Source organism: Passer montanus, unplaced genomic scaffold (assembly GCF_014805655.1).
Source record: "Passer montanus isolate IOZ18808 unplaced genomic scaffold, ASM1480565v1 scaffold54, whole genome shotgun sequence".
Taxonomy (NCBI): domain Eukaryota; kingdom Metazoa; phylum Chordata; class Aves; order Passeriformes; family Passeridae; genus Passer; species Passer montanus.
In genome coordinates this window covers 4,524,602-4,538,321 of record NW_024370374.1, presented here as the reverse complement: position 1 = coordinate 4,538,321, position 13,720 = coordinate 4,524,602, and the positions used below count along the sequence as shown (strand labels likewise).

General features: G+C 48.6%; 1 protein-coding gene across 2 annotated transcripts in view; it reads left to right on the top strand.

Moving 5' to 3' along the window:
• Nucleotides 1–874: 874 nt before the first annotated feature.
• The window catches only part of BDNF (brain derived neurotrophic factor), a 37,942-nt gene continuing 25,096 nt past the window's right edge, over nucleotides 875–13,720 (top strand). The window contains exon 1 of one of the 2 annotated variants that reach the window (XM_039725192.1): nucleotides 875–1,189. In XM_039725192.1, the coding sequence (XP_039581126.1) occupies nucleotides 1,187–1,189 (3 nt within the window). In that variant the 5' untranslated portion in view covers nucleotides 875–1,186. Of the gene's footprint in view, nucleotides 1,190–1,753; nucleotides 1,882–13,720 lie in introns of those variants that run through there. The other variant, XM_039725190.1, reaches the window with a different exon arrangement.

Here is a 13,720-nt window from a genome sequence, read left to right as displayed (position 1 = left end):
TATGAGAGACAGTACCCACAAACTTTGGCAAGTCCAGGTTCAGTTGACTGCAATTCGCCTTCAAAGCAAAGAAACCCTTCCCACCACCTCCCACAGCCCTTCCCGAGGCGCTCCCGCGGCGCTCTCGGAGCCGGGGAGGCGAGCAGCCACCGAGAATGAACCCCGGGTGCGAAGACAAAATGGGAACGGGGACTCTGTGAGCCTCGGCAGGAGTAACCCTGGGGCTCGGCCACCTCTCCCGGGCTGCAGAGGCGCCCAGGTGTGCGGGCGTTCACCCGGCGCAGGCAGAGCGGAATTGACTTGGCCATAGAATTCACGGGCGGAGCCGGGGCGCTGCCGGGGCCCCGAGGGGAGAGGGGGAGAGCAGAGGCAGCTGCCGGGATGCGCTGCCCTCCCCTCTGCCTTGCGGGCCGGCGGAGCAGCCCGCCCCGGGGCTGCGCCTCCCGGCGAGGGCGGAGGGACGAGGGGGAGGAGAAGCGTGCGGGAAGTTGCAGCTCGGGAAAGGCAGGGGTTTCGGAAAGGAACTCGTCTTGGCAACCGTGCCACGCTCCTCTTGTGGCAGGACCTAGTATGCAACAAGTCCCCGGAGCACTTCCCGTGAGAGCGCGGTGAACGTGACACACAAACAAACAAACAAACAAGCCACCCCCCAGATGCTGCCTTACCTGTCCCGAACGTGAAGCCGCGGAGCCGGCTGGCCGTGCGCGGCCCCGGGTGCGGGCCGGGAGGCGGAAGGAGGGCGGTGGGAGCCGGGGCTCGCCGCGCAGCGCGCCCGGCCGGCCAGCGCTCCGCTCGGGAACTTCGTGTCCCGCTCCGGCTTCCTGGGAGGCGGCTGCGATCACGTTTTATACTGTATTGGTTGGTAACCCCTCTCATTCATTAAGATCACGTAAGAACTCGGAGGGAAACGTGACTCTGAGCTAAGGCGTTTGCGTAAATCTATAGGTTTTTAAAACTCCCTGCCAGTCGCTTTCTGTCTTCTGTAGGCACCAAGGTGGTGGAGAGTTTAAGCTTGCGGATATTGCAAAGGGTTATTAGATTCATAAGTCACACCAAGTGGTGGGCGATCCACTGAGCAAAGCAGAAGTTCTCACATGATGACTTCAAACAAGACACATTACCTTCCAGCATCTGTTGGAGAGACTGGATTTTAAACCACTTCTGTCTCCAGGACAGCAAAGAAACAATGGTGAGTACCTACAAAAACCCCTTATTTTTAATACCTGGAGAGAGGAACAAAACAACTACACCAAAAAGCTTGAGATGCTGCTTAACGACAGGATCTGATACCACGGGCTCGGCTTTCTAGTACTTAATACGCCAAAGAGCGTAACCCGCGGAGGCCGGGAGGAGAATTGTGTTTTAGACGGTGTAACTTTAATTGCGGCGCTCTTTGATTTAGGGCTGCGATGGAAACGGCGCGTCTGACAGAGAAACTTGGGAGCTGCGGCGGCCGGGCTGCCGCCGGGCGCTCGCCCGTCCCTCGGCGGGCACCGGGGGGGCCGGGGGGGGAGGCGGCGGCAGCACCCTGGACAGCGGCGGCGGAGGCGGCCCCGCACCGCTCCGCAGTGCTCCGCGACCCGGCGGGCGCGGGGAGCCGGCTTCCCTCCCCCGCCAAGCCCCGGTCCTTCCCTTCCCCTCCCCTCCCCGCCCGCCGCCCTCTCGCCCCGCTGGAGCTGGGCTAAGTTGAATTCCTAGCGGTGCGGACTGGAATAGGAGCAAGAGAGGAGGGATAGGAAAAAAAAAAAAAAAAAAAAAAGAAAAAAAAAAAAAAAAGAGTCTTGCAAGCTCCGGGGGTTGGTTTGACGGTGTCAACTTTGGGAAATGCCAGTATTTATCTCCGCGATCTAGCCACTGCTCGTGGTGTTAGCTGTAACCAAGGTAAGCACAGGGGGACACCCCCGGCGGCCCCTCTGGCTCCTGCCTCTCCCTCTCTGTGCTGCGGGGATGGGTGCCTGCTCTTCGCCTAGTTTTGTTACCTTGCTGGCTGCTTGATGTGTGTGAGAGCTAGAGGAGGAAGGAATGAAAAGCTGGATGAGATTTAACTACGAGTTAACTGAAGTTGTGCCTGATTTAACCTGGGAATCTCGTCTATGTGTGTGTGCATGCTTTGGGCAGAGATGCAACTGATCTTTACCAAGAGAAGCAGATGCGACGGATTTTTTTATTTTTTTTTTTCCCCCTGGCTAAAGGATGCAAGTTGATTTTGCATAGCTAAAGAGATGCAGCTGAGCTCTAGCTGGCACTGTGCAGGAGCGATCTTTCACAGATAAAGGGACGCAGCTGATCTTTACCTACACGGAGATTAGCTGACCCCTCCGTATACGCAACCTACGGCTCAAAGGGAGAGCCGTGCATGTATTGCCGATGATCCAATATCCGCATCTATTTTGCTATAATTAATGGTGTGTGTGCGTGTGTGTGTGCGCGCGTTTGGCAAGGCTGAAACCCAAACGCAGCCCCCCCAACTGGAGATCATTCGGATAAGCTTTCTGCTCATCTCCCTCCCTATCTCTAGTGCCTCCCCCCACCCCTCCCCGCGCTTCCGATTCTTCCTACGTAGAAATGTAGCTAATAATATTTAGTCTCCGGGCTAAAAATAAGCTCTGGAAAGTCAGCAGTTTGGCGGAGCAGCGGCGGCAGCAGCAGCGCTCGCAGGTAGACAGAGGCTCAGGGGGTCTCCGGCTCCGCACGGAGGCTGTGCATCGCCCCCTCCCCCGCGCTCCTGCCTGCCAGCAGAGCCCGCCCGGAGCACACACAGCGCGCCGCTCCGCCCGGGGAATCCCGGCCGCGGGGAGCCCCCCGCTCCGGACCCGAGGGGCGGCCGGCCGGGCCCCCGGCGCTCCCTGCGGCAGCGCGGCCCCGCTGCGGAGCCGGGCCCGCCGGGAGGCGGCGAGGGCGGGTCCCGGGGCCCCCCCGCCTCCCGCCGGGCTCCCTCCCGCTCGGCTCGCACGTAGCGCCGCCGGGCAGGGAAGCCCCCGGCAGGCAGGGAAGGAGGCAGGCAGGGAGGAGGCGGCTCCCCGGCGCGCAGCGGGGCGGAGACGCCGCGCAGGGCACCGGGCCGGGCCGGGCCGCCCCCGCCGGCGTCCCTCCCCACCGCGGGGATGGGGCCCGGGAGTGCCGCCCCCGCGGCCCGGGCGCGGCTCCTCGGCGGCGGCCCCTGGACGGCACCGGAGCCGCGCCGGACACGGCGCGGGCAAAATGGAGGCGGCGCAGGACGGCTCCGGAGGGGCTCGCTCCCAAGTCGGTCATCTGCCGCCTGGGCTGCGGCCGTGCCGGCTCCGGGTCCCAGCGGCACCGGGGAGCGGCCGCTCTGCCCGCCCCGGGGATGCGCTGCCGGCGGCCTTGGCTTTGCGCCGTCCCCCTCCACCCCCCAGGCCGGCCGGAGGAGGGAGCGGGCGGCATCCCTCCGTGGATTTTTCCATTTCCACCTGGAGAACTTGCTGGGGATACCTGTCAGGGTGGCATAGGAGGCAGTTCTTAAGGCGAGGAGAGAGGAGCCAGAGAAGAGCCAGGTCTCAGCAGCGTCCCTCCTCAGGAGGCTGGGTGACACTTAGACACTCATAATTTGCAGTATTGGTCTCATTAAATTCATAACGAAACGTCCTCTGACCTTTTTTCACTAAGGAAGAAGTAACGTGGTAGAGCTAATATTTCAATACATACACTCTGAACTAGAGGTTGATGAGCCCTACTAAAAATCTACCCACTTCCCAAAATAAATTTTTCTGTTATCTAGGAGGTTGTCAAGGAGCTTCTACTTATATGAATTTTCCACTCCATGCATAATTTTGTGTATCTTCCTGTATTTTAAATTTGCACCCATTACTTTCTTGCCAGCTCTTAAAAAACTCCAGCATTTCCCTTTCTGCCTCTGTTGCCATGTTTCTCCGGAATTCTAATCACTCTCTGCAGAGACGCATGGGATGGACGGCTGCTAACAAATGACACGGGCCGTTTTTGGTCCCATTGTGGTGACTCATACCTTAATCTGCAAGTAGCTTTATTGATTTTAGTATCTCCTGTTTCTCCAGGAGCTGTCACTGCTTTGGTGGTGGTTCATCACCACCTTTCATCTCTCACAGTTATGGTACTGTAAAATGGCCAATGTCCTTGGACTATGTCTTCATCATCCAAAGTTTTGGTGTGGCAGTCTTTTTTGCCTCTTTTTTAAGGTTTTCTTTTACCTGGTACCATGAGTGTTGTCTAGAGTGGTTTGGTGTCTGTCAGGTGTCTGTGCCCAGCACGGGATGGCTTTTATAATATATGGTGTTTGACACAGGCGTTGTCTCTATGCGAGTTTGCCATTCTCAGCACCTCACCATTTGGATAACCTTTTGATTTTCAGGATTGCTCAACAATTTCCTGTTTCAAACGGTCTGATATTTCTCACTATTTATTTTTAGTGGCCAGCATTCACAGGCATGTATGCCAGTGGATTAATGTCTAGCATTTCATTAATCTGAGGTGGCTGGATGCATACATTTGGCTTTGTACAGAAAGTCCTTTTTTTTTTTTTTTCTTTATCACATTAATGCTGTTGAGCTCTTAGAAATGCACTAAGAAAATGAAGACTGGCTGCCATTCAGTAACCATAAGTTGCTTCCTAAATACAGCGGCATATGGTTGCCCTGCCATGAGAAATTCTGGAAAGGTGGATAAATCCTGAGGGACAGATTTCCTCGGAGCTGTAAGTCTTACCATGAATCATTGTAGTAAATCACCACTAAGCACTTGAAGATGTAGCTGCTAGAATTTTTTTAATCAGATACGCAAACAAAGAGAGCATCCATAAGATTTCAGGAGAACTAGTTCATTCCTCTGGCAAAAAATAGTAACGTCAAGTGCAGTAAACAGCATCTGCAAGAAACAGTACCTATCAAAGTTGTTGAAAATCAGTAGATTCCCCAGACCTTGGGAATGAGACAGGTAGTGCAAGGTAAAATATGTCTGAAAAGACACTTTCACAGCTCCCTCCCCTTTGAGCTAACATTAGACTGGGGCTAAGAAACTGGGGCTAGCAAAAGCAGGCTTGTCAAAGTGGTCCTTAAAATGGATTTGATGGCTTTTGGGGCATGAAGAACTAGAAAGGAAGAGTGGAGAAATGCAGGGCTGGTTTTGTAATGCTCATTTTCTCTTGTGGTCAGCAAGTCCAGCTACTAATAAGGGCCCCAGAATATGGGCAGATGAAATGTCAGAGAAAAGCTAATACTTGTATGCCTGGAAGTGAGATTTTGGAACAAGTGTGGGTATCCCATGTTTCTCTCATGTTTGGTTTTCCAAATATTTTTACACTTCCTTTCTGCATCTCTCCCACCACATTGTTAGGAGTAGTGAAGTGCCCTGGCAGGGAAATGTCAGGGGACATCCTGCAGCCCCCAGGGCACGTGATGAGCAGGGTCACTGGCAAGCTGCTCGCCACCTTTGGTGAATTCCTACACCCACGTGCCAGCAGCAAGGTGTAGGGCAGGGCACAGGCTTCTCCCATGAACTGAAAATATCTCTGAGACATACTTCTGCAAAATTATAGCCAGGAAACCATGCCGACTGACATGGAGTTCATATAACAACTGCCCACCCATTTCATTATTTCACAAATGTGTGATTCTTGCTTGTGAGCTGTCACCATTAACATTTCCATCTGTCTCAATATTGCTTCTATTCTTAGTTGCTTTGTGATAGATGTAGGTGTATGAAAAAGATTTTCCCTCCCTCCTTGTGTCGTGAAGTAAAATAAGTGAAAGCCACATATATGTATCCACACATTTTCATGCAGGCAGCCAGAAATAGAGGCACTTTCATGGCACTCCCATTACTAGATGTAGAGGGGAAGTAAGAAGCACATGCCTGTGGCCTCTTGATGCTGCTGGAACAGGCACATAATGGGGAAAAACGTAAATAAGTCAAAATCTAACTGCAAAAGAACAATGTTGCTTTGATGTCCTTTTGAATATGCAGTTGGAGAGACCTATTTTCCCAACCATGTAAGTATGGGAATAATTTTACTTATCATGTAATCCTAATTGGTCTTTTCCTGAGGCAATCTCAAAGGGAAAATAGCTGTGACACGCTTTGGTGTTCAAAGGATCAGGTCCTCAGCTGTGTAGGTATTTCTAAACTTAGACCTTTCAAGCTGCTCATTGCTTGGACAAACAGAAAACTCTCTGCAATATTGGCAAAACCTGCTCTTCTCAGCACGTCTGTGCCAGAAGTGGCATCAGTGGGATAGCTGTGGCAATGGTCAGACGCGACACAGGAGTCTCCAGCAGAAACACATCCGGTTCCAGTCACGTTTATTCCTGTTGTCATTTGAACTTCATGGCAATTCACAGTTCCCTGATGGGAAAAGTCTCAGAAATGGCAGATGGGTGTGATGCATCCTCACCCTGGCCCAGCCTGGTGCTGCCAGAAGGGCAGGGCTGTGGCCCCAGCTGGGCTGTGGGGCCTGGCCCCTGCCCTCCCTGGGCTGGGGCAGAGCTTTGGGGCCAGGGCAGTGCCCCAGAGCCAGCTCTGCTCTCAGTGAGGGGTCTCCCCACAGCCACAGGCTGCTGTGTTATCTCTTGTGGGGAGCACTGCTGCTGGGGCTGTAGTGGACCAAGCTCTTACCATGAGTGGCCACTTTCTCTTCCCCCTGCCTTTTCATGGTGTGGTCTGTCTTTTTTAATTTTTTTTCCTTCCCAAAATAGCGCACAAACCCCCAATTTAACAAGCATAAACCATGCACTCTGGCCTCCAATTTATTTTGACATTTGGCAAGAATGATTTTGCAACGTGTTCATTAAGTCACAACATTTTCGCTACTTTCTCATTCCAGATCCTTATTGACTATAGCACATGTGAAAATAACAAAGTTATTTATTCTCCAAATGGACAGTAGACCCCAAAGCTCCCAAGAAATCGCATTGTTTATGGATGCAATGGATGCAGAGACGTTTAAGGCCCTAGGTCTTCCCTGACTGCAAGAAAAATGGTTCACTTCTGAAAGGGGTGAAGAGGGGTTTATCATCCACTAAAATGTTAATAGGATTGTTCAGTTAAGGAGGTCTCATCAGGCCAGTTGTTTCTTTTTTGTTAAACAGAGCCTTTGTGGGATTTGGGAATAATGCAGTAAAAAGTTATGGTAGTAGATAATTAGATGGACCAGCTAAAAGCAATATGAAAGGGGGCTGGTAGCACAAGGATTACAGAAGGTGTGTGGGCATTTTGACATCCAGAAAACATTATAGATCTGGTCTCAGCTACCTCAGTCTCATGATGATAATTAAGAAATGTGGGTGTAGAAAAGATCTTTGCATGGTTTGGTTGGATTATTGCTGCAGTTCAGAACACAATTGACAGAGACACCCACATTGGACATGATTGCCCTTTGATGAGGCAGATACTGACTTTTTAAAGCTGACACAGTTAAAATTATGTCCAAAGTTTATGGGGCCACAAGCTTCTCACTAGACTCCATTATTATAACAAATGGTAAGCTGCAAATTGAAGCAGTTAAAAAAAAAAAGCTGAGGTGGAAGGGGCCCTGGCAGTGGGAAGGCTTCAGGATAAACTTTTCTCTCATGTGCTTGGCAGGAGTAGAACTGGCACACAGGCAGTGTCTGTGACAGGGGTCTCCCTTCCTGTGTGTGTGTTTGTGCTCCTCAGAGGCAAACAGGAGGGAAGAGCAGGCAGGCTGGTTCCTTTGACAGCCCTCAGTAAAGCCAAGTTCCTGCACAGTGTGTGCTGGGTGGCAGATCCTCCCAGCCCCTCCAACTCCCTTGGTTCAGCAGCTGCACAGAGATGGTACCAAGCTCCCCTCGGAGCACTGAACAAGGAGAAACGTGCCATCAATTTAATACAGAGCAGAACCCAACCACGGGGCTAACCATCCTTTATCTGAAGGATTTGTTTTAAAGAAACATTTGAGAAGGGAAAGAGAATGATGGAAGCTGTTTAGATGGTTACTGCTCAAGTCTAAGACAAGGCAAAACAATATAGCTTAACATACTACCTCTTGCAGTGCATTATTCTAATATTAGAGCCACTAAACCTGTACAGCTATGGAAATATCAAAATATTGACGTCAGCCCTGCTCCTGCATTCAGGTTTCTTTATTCCTTTACGTGTTTCACCCTTTGAAACAGCAGCAGGAGGAGGAGGTTGTATGGTGGCCCACAAGCAGTTCTGCATCTGTCACTTAGCTCCCATTCAGATTTCCTCTCAGGAATCAGAAAAGGCCACGCATTGTCAAGGCAGACAGAGCTGGGAAAATATTTGACATTTCAAAATTAATTTTTTTCCAGTATTTTCAACACAAACTGAGTTCTATATTGTTTAATAGAGTATTCAAAGAGGCTTTCAGTATTTAGCTGTCTAAAGCTATCATCAATAATCTGGTAATGACATTTGATAAAATATTCAGGCCCAAATGATAAATAATATTGAATATTCAAACCCAAAGGATATAATGAAAAGACAACAGATTTAATGGATTTCAGGTAAACAGGTGGCTACCAAAGGAAAGAAAAAAAAAAAGGCAGCTGTTTTCTGACAGCAAATACCTTTTGAAACCCAACCAACTCTACTGAGAATGGGATGAAGCAAGAGACACGAGCAGAGGTCAAGAGGCTGGAGCTGCTCATGTGTTGGTTTTCTCTGTAAGATACATGTTCACTCACACCTGCCAAAAGTCTGTAAAACCATCTGAGAGAATATTTGGCTGAATTTTGTGAGCAGAGAGCTGATAATATAGTGTTGACCAGGAAAACAAAAAGACTTAGCAGTTTTTTAATGAGGCTAAATTCTAGGTTTGAAATTTTCCAGTGGATGATGATACATCTCAAATGTCTTTTGCTACTGTACCAATCTCTTGCTGTAGCCTGAAGTGTGATACCCTTTATTATATTGCTGAAAATGTATTGCGTCAGAGAGGGAAAAAACCTACTGCATCTATTGGTCATCCACAGAAAGAGTGAATCTTACAGTATTTTCCACATGAATCGCTTTTGGTATCCTAAATTTGTTTTATTTACTAAGCTATTTTAAGTGCTTGCAGCACACTCATCATTGATCACTGTTTGTAACACCTTTGTAAGTGACACGAATAACCTCGGTCACAGGTTTTGTTCTCATCCTCTTCTGAAGGAACAAGTACTCAACCCTAGGATTTTTCCCTAGTTTTGGTTTTTGAGGGGTTTAATTGTTGTGCCAAAGGGTTTCATGAAGGTGTTGGTGGTACCAGGAGATAAAGTTTAATGATAGATTCACCTCTTTTCTTTCTTGCTCCTGCCCCAGTCACTCTATCCAGGGGTATTCCCTAGGCAGATCTGATTCTCAGGCCCTTCCTGCCCGCCATCTGTTGTTTTCCTCTCCCAAATCCTTCACCTGGACTCAGGCAGCTGTCCAGCCATGGTCACAGCCCTGCATACCCGCTGCTTTTCTCACCTCTTCTTTGAGCTCTTTTAAAGACACAAATCTCTCAGACTTCAGAAGAGCTTTTAATTCCCAGTCCAACGCCTTTGGCACCTAATAGTTATTTTTGTCATCTACTTTCCCATCAAAGTATTTCTGCAGCAGTCCCTTAAGAAAATTCTGCTGGCTCCCAAATTCTAAGGAAGCCAAAACATTTGACAAGAAGGCCAAGTCCTTAAAAAGACAAACCTAGAAAGTTCATTTGGAACAGCCAGAATTTCCTATTCATTTTCTGTAGGGAGAAACAGGGAAGAAATTCAGACTGATGTGAGGCACTTCAGGCCAGGAGAAAAGCCAAAGATGATGGACCTTTCCAAATTATTTTCTTTGGGAGCATCAGCCTGTCCAAGAGCAACAGGGTGGGGCCAAAGCAGCGTGCTGACTCAGCTCCTGGACCTCCACAGCCCTGGCGTGGCAGCTGCCTGGGGCTCTCATGGCCCTGCAGGGCTCCTGGGACCCCCGTGGGGCTCTGCCAGAGAGGAGGTTGGGAAGGGCAAGCACAAGTGATGGAGAGTGCTGGAGGCCTGGCTGGAGCCCTCCCGCCCTGGGGAGCAGTGCTTGGATGGAAAGGACGTAGCAGTGAGACTTGCCTAGTGAGGAAGAGCACAGGGTGAAGGCTCTTCCCTTTGCCTTTGCCTTCCCAACAGCAATCTGGCAATCCCTCAGCCATCTGCAAGTGTCCTGCCCCTTGTACCTGAAGCCCTGGTGGGGGCAGCTGTCCACTGCCTTCCCAGTCCATGCTTTTCACGGGGTGTTAGTAAAGATGAATGGTTCATTGGAAATCGATCAGCTAAATGTAGATGAAGGTCTAGTACCAGTTTGTCAGACCGTGAGAATGTGTATTTCATCTGCTTGGCTTTCATTTGTGTCAGCACTCAGGCTGAGCCCTTTGCCTGAGTCTCTGTAAGCCATCAGTCCCTGGAATTAACACAGTGCTCCTTTTCTGCCAGGGTGAGGGTCTGACAAAAGCACAGCAAACCCCAACTGCAAAGTGAACTGGGGTGTCGCTTACATGCTTCCCCAGCTCTGGTAGTTGGTGCAATTTTCTGGCAGCTAATGGGGTCTAAATCAAGAAACTAATCAGAAATAAGCCTGAAAATTGTACTGGCTCTTATTTACTTTATTTTATCTTGATAGAACTTCTTAAAAGAATATTTTTAACAGATCCTTTAAACATTTGTAGTAAGAGGCAATAGACAAAATGTCATAATTTCCATATGAAGGAGTGCGATTCCTATATAAAAAAGCCATTTTATCCTAATATGGTCTCAGAGTCTAAGTAACGTATTCTGTCACAAGAACTTTTGCATCAAAACAATTTTTCTGTTTCATATCCGAGAAGAAATGTTGAATATTTAAATTCCACATTCTTTTTGATCTTAATTCCCTTCACAGAAGAGCTCTTTAGGTCTCATCAATGTGCTCTAGGTGCAATATCTGAGTATATTTTTCATATTACGGGATCTAACCCAAATTAAGAAACCAAAGGGGAAGGAGCTGTACATGCCTGTAAGGGAAAATGATTCTGCTTGGAGCACATAGCGGGGTAAAGCATCAAACAGAAACATAACAAAAGTCTGAAATAAGGGGTTTAATGCCTTGGTGCAGAGTCCTTGCTGAAAACCTAGCATTTGCCTCCCTTCTGATTTAAAAACTTTGCATTCCTGCTGACTTCAGTGGTGTTTATGTTCAAATAAGTAAAGGCACCATGAGGCCATATAGTACAACTGCAATTTGCAATAAATTATAGCAGATTAAACAGCCAGCTAATGAAATACAAAGAGGTGTTTAAAACACTCCCTTGTAAGCATTTATGTTTCAGATGTATAAACTACATGAAAAATAAACATTGTCCAGAAAATAAATGTATATTATGTTGTTTATGAGTTTATACTCTAATGGCACAAGTCCTGAACCACCAAGGCCCCACTAAATGCCTTGCCAAAGCTAGGCTTTGAGTCATATCCAACACTAAAAATACAGGGGCTTGAAGCATCAGAATGCAGGATTGCTTAAAATTATGTTCAAATGAGGTTTGTGGTGGTGGCTATGTCTCTACTGCTGGACGTGCCCACCCCAACCACCCCTTACCCCTCAAAAGCCACCCTGACCTTGTGCAGGCTGGGGCAGAGAAATCAATATGTTTTCCCATTTGAGAAATTGTGGGAACGTGAGGAAAGTTATTTTAAAATAGCTTAAAATTTGTATTGATTCTGTGGATCGATATTTCAGGATTTCTGAATTCCCGAGCAGTCATACATCCACCCTGTGTTTTGTTCCCCTCTCTCTGCATCTGTAAATGATAGTCTGAGCACATCACCTGCTGTAGGGGGAGAGCCAGCCATGCATCCAACTACCCTCATGCCGGGCTAGTGAGGAGGAAAATCGTGTTTTAATCGTAGTACCAAAAACCCAGCTGCACTGGCTCTACTTAAAGCAATTCTGCCATGCAAGTCAATGAAATAATTTCATCTGGCCAGTGCAGAGTTAGTGACAGCCCCTGTGCAATTCCTCCTCCTTGGAGCTGGCTGTTGCAGTGGGAGGACAGAGGAAGTGAGGATTGCACCATCTTTGCTGTATTTTTTGTGTATTAACAGGCCCTGAGGAGTGGGAGCACCACCCTTCTGCCATGGATGAGCAGGCCATTCCTTTCACTTGGACAAATGGAAACTCCTGGGCAGACACATTGATCTCCAGAGTGGAATGTAGTTACACACAACGTGCTTCCAGCCTTTAAATTACCAAAGGACTAACAATCCCAAGTATTCAATGCACAGAAATTACACCATGCAAAAGAAATGTTTCGGTCAAGGGGAACTTTTGCTTTAATCTGACTAACCCAGTACTTGTTTCTCCAGCCACAAGTCACAGTGACTGGAGGAGGAGAACCTAATGGAGTCTAAGTTTCATTTTGAGGACTCTTCTTAATGTCTATTGCTGCACTGGTAACTTTAGTTTGCAATTAACAAAAATATCTACTCTTTCGCAGATGCTTCTCTCTTTAATGCTTTAGGTGGTTAACATAGAAAATGTTTTGAACCCTTTAAGTTTTGTTTCTTAGGTGAAACAGCTCAATATGCTATTTAAAGAAAAAAATATCCTGAATTCATCTTTAAACATATCAGCTTGCTTAAAGCATCAATGTGGCTCTGCTTTGAAAAGGGATGGAGCCAAAGTACCTTAACCCCTTCGGGAAGATGAAGACAACCATCTAAGTGCAGCATAAAATATGTTAATATGAAAGTCCTGAAGGGCAGGAGAGCCAGCAGAACTATTTAATGTTTACACATGCTTTGCATTCCCAAGGATTTCTGTGTACCCAAGGAGGATCCCTCCTGCCAGCTCCTGGCAGAGTGGGACCCTGTGGGTGGTGGGCACCCCGGGACAGCCACCGGCCCTGGTGCCAAGCTCCACCTCCGCGTCCCCTCCTCTCATCGCTGCAGATCCCTTATCGCCCATCACCCTGGGGCAGTATCGCTGAGCTGCTGCACCTGGCCAAGGCAGTGCTCCAGCTCGATGCCAGACGAGATCTCAGCTGCTTCAACAGAAATAAGCTGCAAAAGAGCATTCATAGGGCTCTGGACCTGGGATTTTGGGGCTTGCTTATTTTTAGCACACACTCAAAATAAGCTCTCCAAAGTTATGCACTGAGGAGGGTTTGCTAGGCATAAACCTGTTCTGATAAGATGCCTGGCTAAGTTTATAAAGCCCTTGGAATCCGATCCCTTTAAATATTAAAAATAATCCACTATATTGCATCTAACTGAAACCCACTGAATACTTAGAGGAAAGGAGAGATGAGTCAATCCCAACACCTTTCACCCACAAGTGCACCTACAGTTTTCTGATCTTCTTTAATCCTAGAGCTCCAATGGCCTGATTCGTCACAGGAGTGCATCTCTAGCCATCTAACCTTTCCCCACTTGGCTCAGGTTTCCACCATCCCAAGGAATCACACACAACCTCTTTGGGGAAGAGGGGATTTTATTCTCCCTTCCCTGTCTGCTGCTCCCTCAGACTCTGCATTGTTGTTGTTGTTCCATGCCCTCTTTTCTGCCTGCTGTGCTGGAGCCCTGGCTGGGCTGTCAGCAGGAGGGTCAGGGGTGAGGGAGGGAGGCTCACACCACACGCCAGACACCTGGTACACTGATACTCCTGGGCACAGCCCAGATACTTTCCTCTTTGCTCAGGTAGTGGGTGTTTAATGCCTCCAAAACGGCAGTAAGGCAGAGACACTCAGGAGATGAATTGCTAGCTTTAGTGAATGTCA